General features: G+C 39.6%; 1 protein-coding gene across 3 annotated transcripts; it reads right to left on the minus strand.

Moving 5' to 3' along the window:
- Positions 1-35: 35 nt before the first annotated feature.
- On the minus strand, positions 36-12,730 carry LOC101739736 (cytochrome c oxidase assembly protein COX15 homolog). 3 transcript variants are annotated; one of them, XM_021348620.3, is made up of 9 exons: positions 12,460-12,730; positions 11,823-11,872; positions 11,413-11,608; positions 11,086-11,218; positions 8,706-8,838; positions 7,779-7,965; positions 7,015-7,276; positions 6,212-6,480; positions 36-321 (listed from the first exon to the last, which is right to left on the minus strand). In XM_021348620.3, the coding sequence occupies exons 1-9, from the start codon at positions 12,466-12,468 to the stop codon at positions 181-183; spliced, it is 1,380 nt and encodes a 459-aa protein (XP_021204295.1). In that variant the 5' UTR covers positions 12,469-12,730; the 3' UTR covers positions 36-180. The 3 variants fall into 3 exon arrangements, with proteins under 3 accessions (XP_021204295.1, XP_012546654.1, XP_004927143.1); XM_012691200.4 differs by lacking the exon at positions 12,460-12,730 and adding an exon at positions 12,080-12,427; XM_004927086.5 differs by lacking the exons at positions 11,823-11,872; positions 12,460-12,730 and adding an exon at positions 12,080-12,427.
- Positions 12,731-13,114: the final 384 nt, after the last annotated feature.

The following is a 13,114-nucleotide window of genomic DNA, read 5'->3' on the forward strand; positions in this document are numbered from 1 at the left end:
GGGGGGGAGGCTTGGCGAAATAAAAGTTGACAACATTTTGCTAATTTATATAATTATAAATTCTATCTATGCTTACAATAATAAAAAAATAATAATAATCTTTGCTGGTAATCTTTCACTGACTGATGACACTGACTCGATTAAGAAAAGTATTGAATTGTTTAGTGCAAGTCCTCCCTACTACTTGGGTATGTACTTGAGCAGCTTGACCTCGTGCGTGAGCCACACGGCCAGCGACAGCAGCACCAGCGAGCCCGCCTGGTGGCTCGCCGCCAGCGCAGTGGGCACGTAGCACAGCAGCGTGGCCACGCCCAGCCCCGCCTGCCGCGACACACTCGACACATTAGTACAACGGTTGTCCCGCCCTTCAGATGGAACGCTCCACGGCAGAAATAGGCAGGGTGGTGGTACCTACCCGCGCGAACTCACAAGGCGTTATATCAACAGTTATTACTAAAATATCGTTCTCGTCGAACCCGTCGCTTGCAACGAAGGGCTCGACGAGTAAATGAAGCCATAGACACAGCCCACTGAGTTTCCCACCGGATCTTCTCAGTGTGTCGCGGTTTCGATCCGGTGGTAGATTCTGCGAAGCGCGGCTCTTGCTCGGGTTCGTGCTAGCAACGCCCCCAGGTTTGAGCCCCGTGAGCTCACCTACTAGTTAAGGTTACGCTGAAATAGCCTCTCAAGGCTCTCCTCAGCTTAGGTAGAAAAAAAATCTGAAATTACAATTTTGGCGGGTCTGGATTTTGATTACACGATGTGGATCCTCCACCGTGGAAGTCAATCATGAACATTTGTTAAATACCTATTATACCGCAGAAATCGGTACCCGCTTGCGGGATTCGAACCCCGACAGTCGGACCGAGCGTCTAGTCCGGCCGCGACTTCACAACTAAAGGATATTTACATATATATATATATGTACAGTGGTTTTCACGGATGTTCCGTTATAACTACTGAACCATGTATCCGATTGACTTAAAACTTGGTATCCATGTAGAAATTACATGTACTTAATGGATAGACTAATATTTATATGAGTGTTGGACTCCCTGCACCAGTTGCGGGGGCGTTGATGATGAGAATCTTTGTGGCGGTGAGAAATAATATTACGGTTTTACATAACAATAAAACCGATATTATGTGCCGAGAAGGAAAACATACAGCATTGTATTATGAAGAAGCAGTGTGTACTTAGCTTAGATTCCTTGTCTATGTCCAACCATAGACAGTCAATTTAGTTCCATCTTTAGCCGCTAGGTGCTGCCAGCAAGTATAAAGGGAGCGCAGCCATCTTTGATCTTCATAGTCTTCACCAGGAAGAACTTCCTGCAATGCTGTATGTTTTCCTTCTCGGCACATAATATCGGTTTTATTGTTATGTAAAACCGTAATATTGATGTGCCTTTGGAAAACATACAGCATTGTATTATGAAGACGTGTTTGTTATCTGCCGGTGAAATTATTAAGCACAACGCTATGATGAAATAGGTAAAGCCATAATAAAATTATGAAGCGCAATGATAATGTTCATAATTTATATAATTATTAAATCAAAAAAACAGTTGTTAACTTCCATGTTAATTCAATAATTAAAAAATATTTATAAGTTTGTAATAAACATTTTATCTTGTATATACAAGAAAATGTATAAATTGTATAAATGATGTATATACATCATGTAGAAGTAAATGTGTTGAAAAAAAGAATCGTGAGGATCTTTACGAAGCTCTATTATTCGGCAATAATTATTGTAAACGTTTGGATGATTTGCAATTGCCTCTAGAAAGTATTTCGTCCATTGGTTCATTATCAATCCATCTCAGAGGCTACTGCTGATCTACAACTTCTTAGAGATGCGTTGATGCCATTACCTCGTAAGGTTGAACGAAGACCAGTTTCCAATTACAGTACGGGATGCCGCTTTTGTGACAACACACATAGTTAGAAAAAAGTCCTTACGAATCTTACCGGGCATGTCTTTAGTTTCATGTTTAGAAAGCACTTATGCAGATTTTTGACGAAAATGGATTTCAATTTTAGACCCAAAGACTGGTATCAGAAAGATGTTTTTCTCTGTTATCAAAGAAACTGTCTTTAGAAATGTTGAGCAAAGTAAGGTCATTAACTCTGCGTCCCGTAGCCAGCAACATGGTTGTTGGTGTCCTTCAAGCTACATTGAGGCGTGATGTGGTGGCTGGGTTTGAAGAAAACCAGTTTAGAACTATTCTCGGATCTCATGTGAATGGGACTACACTTAGTAAAATTGTAATAAGTAGTTGAATTTATTCCGATGGCTTTTTTAAAATAGCAATTTTTATTAGAGAGCTTGAGAATGTTTGCTGTCCTACATGTATTTCGCCCACAGAAAGTCGACAGCGCTGCTTTATGATGCAGAAGGATTGTTTTATAGGCAAAATTTTCTTTTTGGAAAAGAAGAAAGAATTTGGCAACATCTGCAGACTTAGGATCAATTTTAAAACTGTAGCACCATATGCACCATCTTCTAGTTGCTGGTAAGTATGCTGACAAAGTGGATTGACACCAGCTAATTTTCAATAAATCTTCTCCTGTTTAGACCAGTCTATTATTTGTACAACCTCCCCCCCCCCCCCCCCCCCCTTTAAGCTTTCAGGGTTAATGTTTAACCTGTGGAGGAGGCAGGTTTTGGATTTCGTGCGAGTTATCTAGCGTTCGGGGTCTGAGGGCTTGGAAACCCAAATGCTTTCGCTCAGTCTGGGAACACTACCAGGTAGGTTCCCTAGACACTGTTGAAGTGAGTCAGTACTTTGGGGAGAAGGTTGAGAGGAGGAATTCTCCATGCTAGTTGCATCCTCTACGGTCTGCTGAAGGTATCCAATCTTGGTCGGCGAATGGGTTTATATCCGGATGACCCCACTTTCGAAAAACTTTTGTGGTCACTTGTGGTAAAAAGTGCCATTTCGCAGGTTGATTTCCTCGTGATAGCCTGTCGGCTATGATGTTGTATCTCCCCGAGAGATAAGCTGACAGTTATCTTGAACTTATCGCTTAGGTTTAAAAATCGAAAGGTCAACGTTAGTGAAATACTTTCAGATTCATTTTGATTGTCACTACCATTGCAAATAGCTCTTTTGTGGGTGAGCCGTTTCTGTTGTTGAGCTGAGCATAGACAGGACGTTAATATTTCGTCTAATTGTAACCCCTACCCATGTCCGAAGCTTCCGTTGCCAGGAAATGGTTGGTTTTGGGTCTCGGCAATGTTTGACATGTGGCTCCGCGTCAGCACTGCATTTGTAACCCCTACACATGTCCGAAGCTTCCGTTGCCAGGAAATGGTTGGTTTTGTGTATCGGCAATGTCTAACATGTGGCTCCGCGTCAGCACTGCATTTAATTGTTAACACATGCAGGATGGCCTGTTTTTTACCCCTTTTCTTGAAACTTCGCAAGAAAATTTGCAAGTTAGCATAGATTGATGTAATTCCGTCAGAGTTTGAGCTAGGATGTTGTTGAGTGGCCACTTCATTTCTCGCAATTTTCCATCGAATCCCTAGACATGTCATCTCTTGAACCAGTGTACTAATTGATTTTTTGTAAGGCTGACTTGGCAGCCCAAATAATCCAAGAGCTTTACAGCTTATGTGGCCTGAAGACTCAACTTGGACTTCTTTTGATGGACCTGGTGGGATTTGCGTAGGTGGGATAACACTCAACATCCCTTTGCACGCAATGTTTCCGCGACCGAGCATGCTATGCAAGCAAAAAAGGTGTATTTGTCTTCATGGACCAAGAAAAAGTCGCGTAGGTAGGTTAACATTTGACTTCCCTATGTACGTAAGGTCTTCGCGACCGAGCATGCTATGGGAGCAAAAACGTTTATTTGTCTTGGTGAAACAAGATCATGTCGTGTAAGTAAGCTAGCACTTCGATTTTGCACGCAATGCCTCCGCGACCGAGCATGCTGTGGAAGCAAAAAGGTGTATTTGTCTTCAAGGACCAAGAGAAAGTCGCGTAGGTACGTTAACATTTGACTTCCCTATGTACGCAAGGTCTCCGCGACCGAGCATGCTATGGGAACAAAAACGTTTATTTGTCTTGGTGAAACAAGATTAAGTCGTGTAGGTAAGCTAGCACTCGACTTTGCACGCAATATCTCCGCGACCGAGCGACCGAGCGACCGAGCGACCGAGCACCCTATATAATGGAAATTGACATGCCAGCCCAGATAATCCAAAACCTTCACAGCTTCTGCAGCCTGAAGTTTCAACTTGGATTTGTTTTGGTCGACCAAAAGGAAGTCGTCTAGGTAGACTAGCACTCGAGTTCCTCTTGCACGCAAGGTCTCTGCGACCCAGCATGTTATGGAAGCAAAAAAGGTTAATCCAAAAGCTTCACAGTTTCTGCAGCCTGAAGTTTCAACTTGGATTTGTCTTGGTCGACCAAAAAGGGAGTCGTCTAGTAGACACTAGCACTCGAGTTCCCTTTGCACGCAAGGTCTCTGCGACCCGCATGTTATAGAAGCAAAAAGGTGTGGCTCTGAAGCCAGACCGAAGGGTAGGCATGTCATTTCATACTAACTCATAAGAAGGTACCGATTCCTTCCTGGAGGTACTGATACTGGTACCTTGGTACTGATCCTCAAGAAGTATCGACGAAATTTTGCGACTGATACTAGAAAAATATTCCTGAGAAATGTTCAATTCTATCATCCAGTCCCCTGGGTGGAGAAAGTTTGGTACCTAGGTGTCCGAAAACAGTTAGGTGTTTTATCTTTACGACCTTGTTCAACTCTCGAAGATCCAAAATTGGACGCATTGATCCGTCGCTTTTCTTCCGCAGAAAAAGGTAGTTTTTTTTTTTTTTTACGGTATTTGGTAACCATACATGGTTTACAAATTATTACAATTTTGGTGGCACTCAGTGCCTCCCGTCGGTGTCTTCAATTGCCCCCCTCTGGATTGTGCCAGATGTTACAGACTATGATTGTTTATAATGTTTGGCTTACCTTTTGTACGAGATCGTGACAAATAGGATTGTAGCCCTCCGAGGGACTGAATAGATTTCAATTTACTATTATCAAACAAAAATTCCTCAATGAGTGGTGCGTTGGTAACAGGATACTTTGTTAGAGACCACGGAAATTAAACTTCGACGTCTTATTTCTATACATACGGCCCTTTTTTCCGTATACAATTTAAAACGCTTTTTACGGGTAACTTGTACGACGGAGACGATTTGTCAAAGTTTTCAGTAATTATGTTACAAAGATTATTAGTTTAAATCTGTTGTGTTTTTGTCAAAATTTCCGTATTGACGAGATCAATTTGTTTACAACAATTTTCGTTACATTCAATTGTTACACACAGTTGATGCATTATTAGATTTACAACGTCACTGACCTGGTGGGATAACGAGCCGATTCGAAGATCGACCGTTACCTTTGAATCCCGTCGTTTCTTACGCAGAGACCCCTTTTGTTCTTTTTCGCTTGACGAGCTGTTCGAACGCGAGGCGTCTCCATCGCGTCTCGCCTGGACATCTTCCCTCTCGGAAATTATGGAGCTTGACTCAACATCACCTCCAACAGATGACGCGTGATTCATGGCGTCCGATGATAGGATTGGTAAATAATACTCGTAATGATTGCAAAATAACACTCATAGAAACACAAAATAAATATTTTTTGCAATTAATAAGAAGTCGAATAAATATTTGTGGACTTGCGACTTCACAGTACGAAAGTACACAACGCTATGAAGATCAAAGATGGCTGCGCTCCCTTTATACTTGCTGGCAGCACCTAGCGGCTAAAGATGGAACTAAATTGACTGTCTATGGTTGGACATAGACAAGGAATCTAAGCTAAGTACACACTGCTTCTTCATAATACAATGCTGTATGTTTTCCAAAGGCACATCAATAATGTTAATTTTAAATGCCCAGCGAAGCGGACGGATACAGCTAGTTTATATATCGACGCTTGAAAGGCAAACGTGACTAAGCGACAATGCGTGAACTTTACAGTAGACTAATTGAATGTTGAAATACCTGAAAATAAATCTATTGTAACGAATCTAGCTGTAGGATTGAAATTATTTTAAAAGACCTAGAAATTATTTTTTTTGCGCATCGAATATGGTTATTACCTATCATTTATGTACAAAGCAGTTATTGTCGCTTAGTCACGTTTGACTTTCAAGCAACTATATATAAAGTAAGAAGCCCACCTGCATCCAGGCCATGGCGGCGAGGGCGCGCGCGGCGGCCCGGGCGCCCGGGGACAGCGGCCTCCTGCGCGACAGCAACCACAGCGTGCTGGCCGCCGCTAGGGTGCTGGCGCCCAGCACGCGGTGGTCGAACTGCACGGTAGTCGGGTTCTCGGTAAAGTTCTTGATTGTGGGTGAGAATGCCAAGATGTCATCGGGAAGCCAATTGTCTCCCATTTTGGGGAAGGAATTGTAGACCAGGCCTGCGTCCAGACCCGCCACGAAGGCTCCTGTGACGTCAATCATTATTACTTACAGATACCGTCTTCTGCACGCTTCAGTCAATCGAGTTCGAGTTCGCCCAACTGTGGAAGTCTGGCTACGGTCACTGGCACCACAACAATTATATTTATTCATGTATAATACATAATACATATTCTTTTTTGTTTTGATATTGACAAAAATAAAGTCTATTCCCCAAAGTAATTATTTTGTAAACACTAAAGCTTATCAACCAAAAGCAAATAATCAAAAACGAAAAAAGTAAGTCTTTTTAACAAGCAGAGAAAGTAACAGTTGAATGTTTTGTCTTTGCTCGTTCGTGCACCGACTTGTGGGGGGGATCTTCGAGGGCAACCCCTTCCTTCCTTCCTTCTAATTGCTGCCGCGTAGCGTGCGCAGGTTTGTAGTGGATAATCACACTGCAATACTGGGGAGACTTCCACCTGATGTCAGGTCGATCTCCAGCCACGTTCTATGACCTCTCTTAACTTGGCAACCGCTGCACACCGAGAGACACACAAGCGAGTACACGCGGGACTGACCGGAGACGGCCGTGATGAAAGTCATCGCCTTGACGGCGTGCGCGAGGCCGGTGATGCTCTTCAACTCCTTGATTTTCTGCAAAGTAGCCGCCGCCGGGAAGGGGCGGAGCACCCTCAGGGCTCCGCCAAGTAATCCCGCGTACAATATGAACGCCAGACTTAAGTGCGCGGCGAGCCTGTATTGCGAGACCCTCGGGACATCTGAAGGTCCATGGAACCTGTCTTCCAATCCTGATTTCACCATGTACCAGCCCATCAGCCCCTAGAAAGTATTGATTTATTTTTATTTCTAATGGTGAGTAGATGATCTAATAGTTCACTTGGTGTTGAGTGGTTGCAGAAGTCCACAGACAACGCCACGACCGTGTCGCCCTCCACCTCGACACATGAGTCTGACGTCTCACTTGTGCGGTACAACGCTTGCCTTCAGGACAGCACCTGTCCGCGCACTAGGGGACGCAGCGAGCACGCGAAGCACGGGCGCATGATCATTACTCAATATTATTCCTTCACCATGGAAAACATTCGTAAAGATAAGTACGTATTTTATTATAAATGTGGAACCTGTCTGTGGGGTTCGAACACCGGCGCAGTCGCATCGCTCGATACAAATGCACCGCGCGCATTACCCTTTAACCGAAGAGGACACTTCCTTCCTTCGTCCTTTGAGCAACCACCAGCACTAGGGGTCGGCCGTCCCCTTCCAAACAGCCGCTTTAGAGAGCAACAGTGAGAGTTTCCAGAGTGCTTCCTTGATTGCTGACCTGAGCAGCCACTAAGCCGCAGTATACGGCGACCCTGATCTTCATGTCCGGGAGGAGCATTCCCCGGTACCAGAAGTAGGCGGCGGGGAGGAACATGGCGGCTCCGATGGCTCGGCCCCAGGTTCGGTGAGCGAACTCCATGTACCATATCCATTTGAAGTCTGAGAATGTTATGTTCTGATTTTTGCTGAAAGGCAATCCGATTAGTGTAGATAGGCAAACGAGTTCACGTCCCGCCTGGAGAAGCGGTCACTATAGATTAAAGACATTACGACTTCAATGCCACCTGGAAACATGCGGTCGAAGTCAATTATGTAACAGTTACCCCGCCCTAGAAGCCGGAGCGCGGACCGCGCCCGCTGGCTGGACGGTTAGGACGCTACGGAGCGCGCGCAGGGTGAACACATACTGCACACAAGACAGTTTGATTTATACTACACAAATGTTAATCCTTCATCGTATAAATCAGAAACATTCACGTGTAGGGCATGTATTGACTTAAAGACAAGCAGGTCTCTCGTTGCCCGGGGTCTTATCCACGCGCGACGTATGCACAAGGGTCCTGCGATGTCCCATTGCGAGGCATTACGTCGCTGAAATGTCAGTGAGAAATTATGTTCTTGTGTAAATAAAATATGAAGTCTTCCTACCATATTGGTGGCAGGCCCTCTTGTGAGCCCGCACGGATGGGTACCACCGCCCCGCCTATTTCTGCCGTGAAGCAGTAATGTGTTTCGGTTTGAAGGGCATGGCAGCCGTTGTAACTATACTGAGACCTTAGAACGTATATCTAAAGGTGGGTGGCGCATTTACGTTGTAGATGTCTATGGGCTCCAGTAACCACTTAACACCAGGTGGGCTGTGAGTTCGTCCGCACATCTAAGCAATAAAAAAATAAAGTCATTTCGTCTTCCGGACGGAACTTACTATTTAAACTCTGGATACTGCTGATACTTCTCGAACTCTTTTTGCCACTCCTCTTCATTCGTGGGCATCTTCTCTCCGAGGAGTCTCCACGTGACCATAGACAAACCTGACTCTGTCAGTCGGGTGACGCCACCTACAGGACAATCCGGGTAATTACATTTCGTTCTGTCAAGATTGGTAGCCATTAAAACATTGTATGCATGGATGCCGTCCAAGCCCTGACTCATCCATTGATCTATAATCTAATTGTAGACGTATGCGTCTTTGCTCAGCGACAGACGATCTAATGTTGTTCAGAATTTGTATAGAGAAACGTATGTTGAAATTATCGTTAGCGCGACCAAGAATCAACCAGCTATCCAGGGTTACATTCTAAGATCTACACATATCGTTCAACGTTAAAAGAGCTGCAGTTAAAAACGTACGTTACGTAACGATAACAATTTTTCACTGCAATTTGGGTAAATGATTGAATGCAAAGAAAATGTCTTTTTAAAGTTTACACGGTCCATATTTTCAGAGTTCTCTCGCAAATGTAAAAAGAATTTCTCCTGTGATAAATCTGTGGATGTCATGAAGTTATTACTTGACTAATATAAGTATATAATTCATAAAAAATTAATTTCTTCCGCAATGCGCAATTTTTTTACAGTACTTACTTATCACGCCCGTAAACACAATTAAATTATCGGAGCCCATAAAAATAATTTGAGCACCACCGTCCACCAGGAGGTGCTTGATTAGGTATGAGATGGAAGTCTCAACAGTACTGCAATATCAGAATGCATGACTGCTTCACGACAAAAATATGATGGTGATATCAACACTTACGCGCTTGCGACCCCAAAACATTAGTAAAGCTGGGGACTAGGGGCATGAAGAGTACGGGAGACTAAAGATAATTGAACACAGAATACTTTCACTACGAACGAGTTCAGGGCGTAACAACAGAGTGTTGGTTTTCGAGAATCATTCCCATACAACTTATATACACATAGATAACTTGTTATACGCAAGCAGTATAGTACTTTATACTGCCAACTAATTGACATGTTAGCTTTACTACTACTTTATTCATCAAAATATGTAGTTTTATGTATTGCAATTACATAACTCAAAAATTTGTAAAGACAGCTTACTGTCCGACCTTAAGTATCAATTTGGCTTATACTAGAAAATTTAGAAATATAATAAAGAAGAAGAGAAATATATGTCCTTTATAGAAATGACCTTTAGAAAACATTAAAAGGTAAACAATCTCTAGCTTGCGATGTGTTATATAGACCCAATTAGTTTGATGCAGTACTAACAAAATTGTCCAGCATTTAAAATTTCAACTAGTACATTAAAGCATCCCAGTAATGCCCATAGCTGTCAACTTACATACGTAAATAAAAATGCATTAGATTTTAACACTTTTATTACAATTCATATTTATTATTACCCTTACTTATTTATTTAATAGATTTATAGTTTAAATAACTTTTAATATCTAAGGGAGAGAATACAACTTAAAAAAAAATTGCAATTTACTGTATTATTTGTTTATGTTTTTTCTATTACGGAAATATAGTTCATCTTATTGTACAATGTTAGCTATGATGTATACAGACTTCTGCAATCACTTAAGACCAGGTAGGCAGTAAGCTCATTCACTTATATATAAACAAATTAATTAGAAGTAAAATTTTGCAATATTTATACAATATAAATATTCCAACAAAATGTATTATAGATTTTTTTTAGTTTCATTATATTATGGTATTGTTTTTCTTATTTACATAAATTACCTACCTACATTGAAGTCTTGTTTTGTTAATATGAATTTCCTACATTTCAAAGGAAGCAATGGGATGAAGCAATCATGGCATGATTTGGCAAGATGTTTGCACTCTAATATTATGGATAATGGTTTTTTAATATAGGAATTACATAGGAAATCAGACAATGATATAGAAGGATCATTAGGAATTTCTTAGAGTCTATTTCATATAGATTCATAGTTGAATAGATTTATAAATCAAAAGGTTTTTCAAGCTTTTGTGAATCATATAATTTTTCTCACTTCATAGCTACAATTAGTTCTAAAACGTAGATGGGTTCTAATTGAATCTTGGTATGAGTGTACTCTAACACTGCTCATAGTACGTAGGTAGACATAAATAACAAACTTTTTTATCATTTTAAAACTTTTGAGATTTCAAATAGTTTAAGCTTGTCATGCCATATACCAGACACTTCCATAACAGTAGATATTATACTAATGCTCATAAAGATGGAACCAAACAACTATATTACTTGTTACCCTGGCTAGTATTAAGTATTAAATTAACAATATAATAAATACTGTAAAGCATTATAATATATCCAGATACCATACCTAGTACTACAGCAGTGAAGACCATACCACTGCATCCTAGTAGCCAGTATCCAACTGCTCTTGACGTCTTCGGTTTAGGAGTTGAAGAGCAAAATCGCATTATAATACTGTTTGATTTTATTGTGCTGCTTAGCTGGAATTAGAATCATAATCTTAAAATATAAATCAAATGACTTCATATTTGTAAAAAAAACATTGTGCAATTGATATGCATATGTATATTTATTGTAAATATCATGACAACTATAAATTGCAAATCCTGGTTTTAACCTCTTAACTTGAACTGTATGTATGTGTGCACTGTATTCAATCAGATATTATACTTACACTGAACCTTCCTAGGATGTTATATCTGTGCATTTTTGTAGTTGTGATAATTTGCCTTGAAATAATACTGTTACTGAAGCCATTTCGAGATGACACCAGGAGTTTACTTTGCACTGCACTTAGAGACTGCTTACATCGACAAAGTCGTGAGAGGTTCAGCATAGCTGTACAACTGTTAGGTATACTGATGAATAGACTGAAATTTGAAATTATTATTTGAAGGCTTTATGTTGAGCGAATGCTTGAATTTTTTTATTTTTAAAGCAAATAAATCATAACATTATATAGAAATTGTTGTTTCTTAATGGTAATTTAAGTATTTTAGTAAAACAAATTTGTTATCAAAATTGAAACACCCTAGTTTTAATTTAAATCATATTTACTTTGCCTACTATTACCATAAAGTTTACCTTGGAAGCTTATTAACACAGTGTTTATTCACTTTTTGTTTGAAACACTCCTGTATTAGAAATTCCATTATAAATACAATTTTTTTTTTAATTTATGTGATTGATCAACATTGCTACATGGTGATAGTATTTTATGTGATACTTATTCAAATTAGCATTGTTCACCCATAACCTTAGTTCATAAATTATTTGTAGTGTTTAATCACAATTTTATACGATAAATTTCTTTCATGATGAAAAATTAGTATTTGGCTTACATCTTAGGCATGCTGGTATATTTTAGCAGCTCTTAGTGAATATTTTTTTAATGGATTAATTGTCACATATTACTTCTTATTAAAATGGGGCCAAAGAACAAATAGGCTCCTACTTAAAATATTATGTGAATAGTGGTGTGATATGTGTGTGTTGCTGTGATATTTTTTAACAAGTGGGTAGGATTCTATTCGTATTTTTCGCAGGTCAAAACTTTAGTAGGGTAGTTTTGTAGTTTCTTTTAATAACAAGATATTACAAAATTAAGTATTTTCGATACATTCTGGTATCGATGTCAAGAACAGACTTAAAGTCAATTGAACCGTTGGCACGTAATATTTAGTGGTAAATGTTAATAAATATATGATGAAACAACCCTTACCAGAATCATAAAAGAAATTTCAAGTTTTATTAACTCTTTTATCTTATCTAGTTTAACGTGGTTGACTTTAATTTAAAATTTTATTAGATTACAGATACTTATTATATAGTTAACTATGCTTGTTACTCTTTGAATCTTTTTGTAAATTTATTTGAAGTTACAAATTAGAGTTAAAGTGGTAGCATAAGATATATTAAGTGTATAATCTATGAGCATAAGTGTACAGTTAAATAGTAAATACGGTAGGTAGGTCTGTATGTAGGTACTAAATTCGATTGTCCATAAATGTTAAGGCATGTGACAGATGTCAAAATGATATTTCTAGAGTCGAGATGATGTTTTAGGTTTTAGTTAATGTTCGAATGTAAAAATTGTTTGTTCGTTTTTATTTATTTAAAATTAATTAAACTCTTTTTAATAAAACGTCTTTTATTTATATAGAATTAGTTAAACAAATGATCACCACATGAATGTAAATGTAATGCACACAAAATCTGTTATCTAGTAAAGGGAGCCAACTTAAGGATGATCATTTGTTTAATTAATTTTAAATAAATAAAAACGAACGAACAATTTTTACATTCGAATTAACGAACAAACGACGAACAAATAACTAAAAATAAAAAAAATTCGAAAATCAAAAAAAAGGGGGCCA

This window comes from Bombyx mori, chromosome 23 (assembly GCF_030269925.1).
Source record: "Bombyx mori chromosome 23, ASM3026992v2".
In the NCBI taxonomy this organism is placed as follows: Eukaryota; Metazoa; Arthropoda; class Insecta; order Lepidoptera; family Bombycidae; genus Bombyx; species Bombyx mori.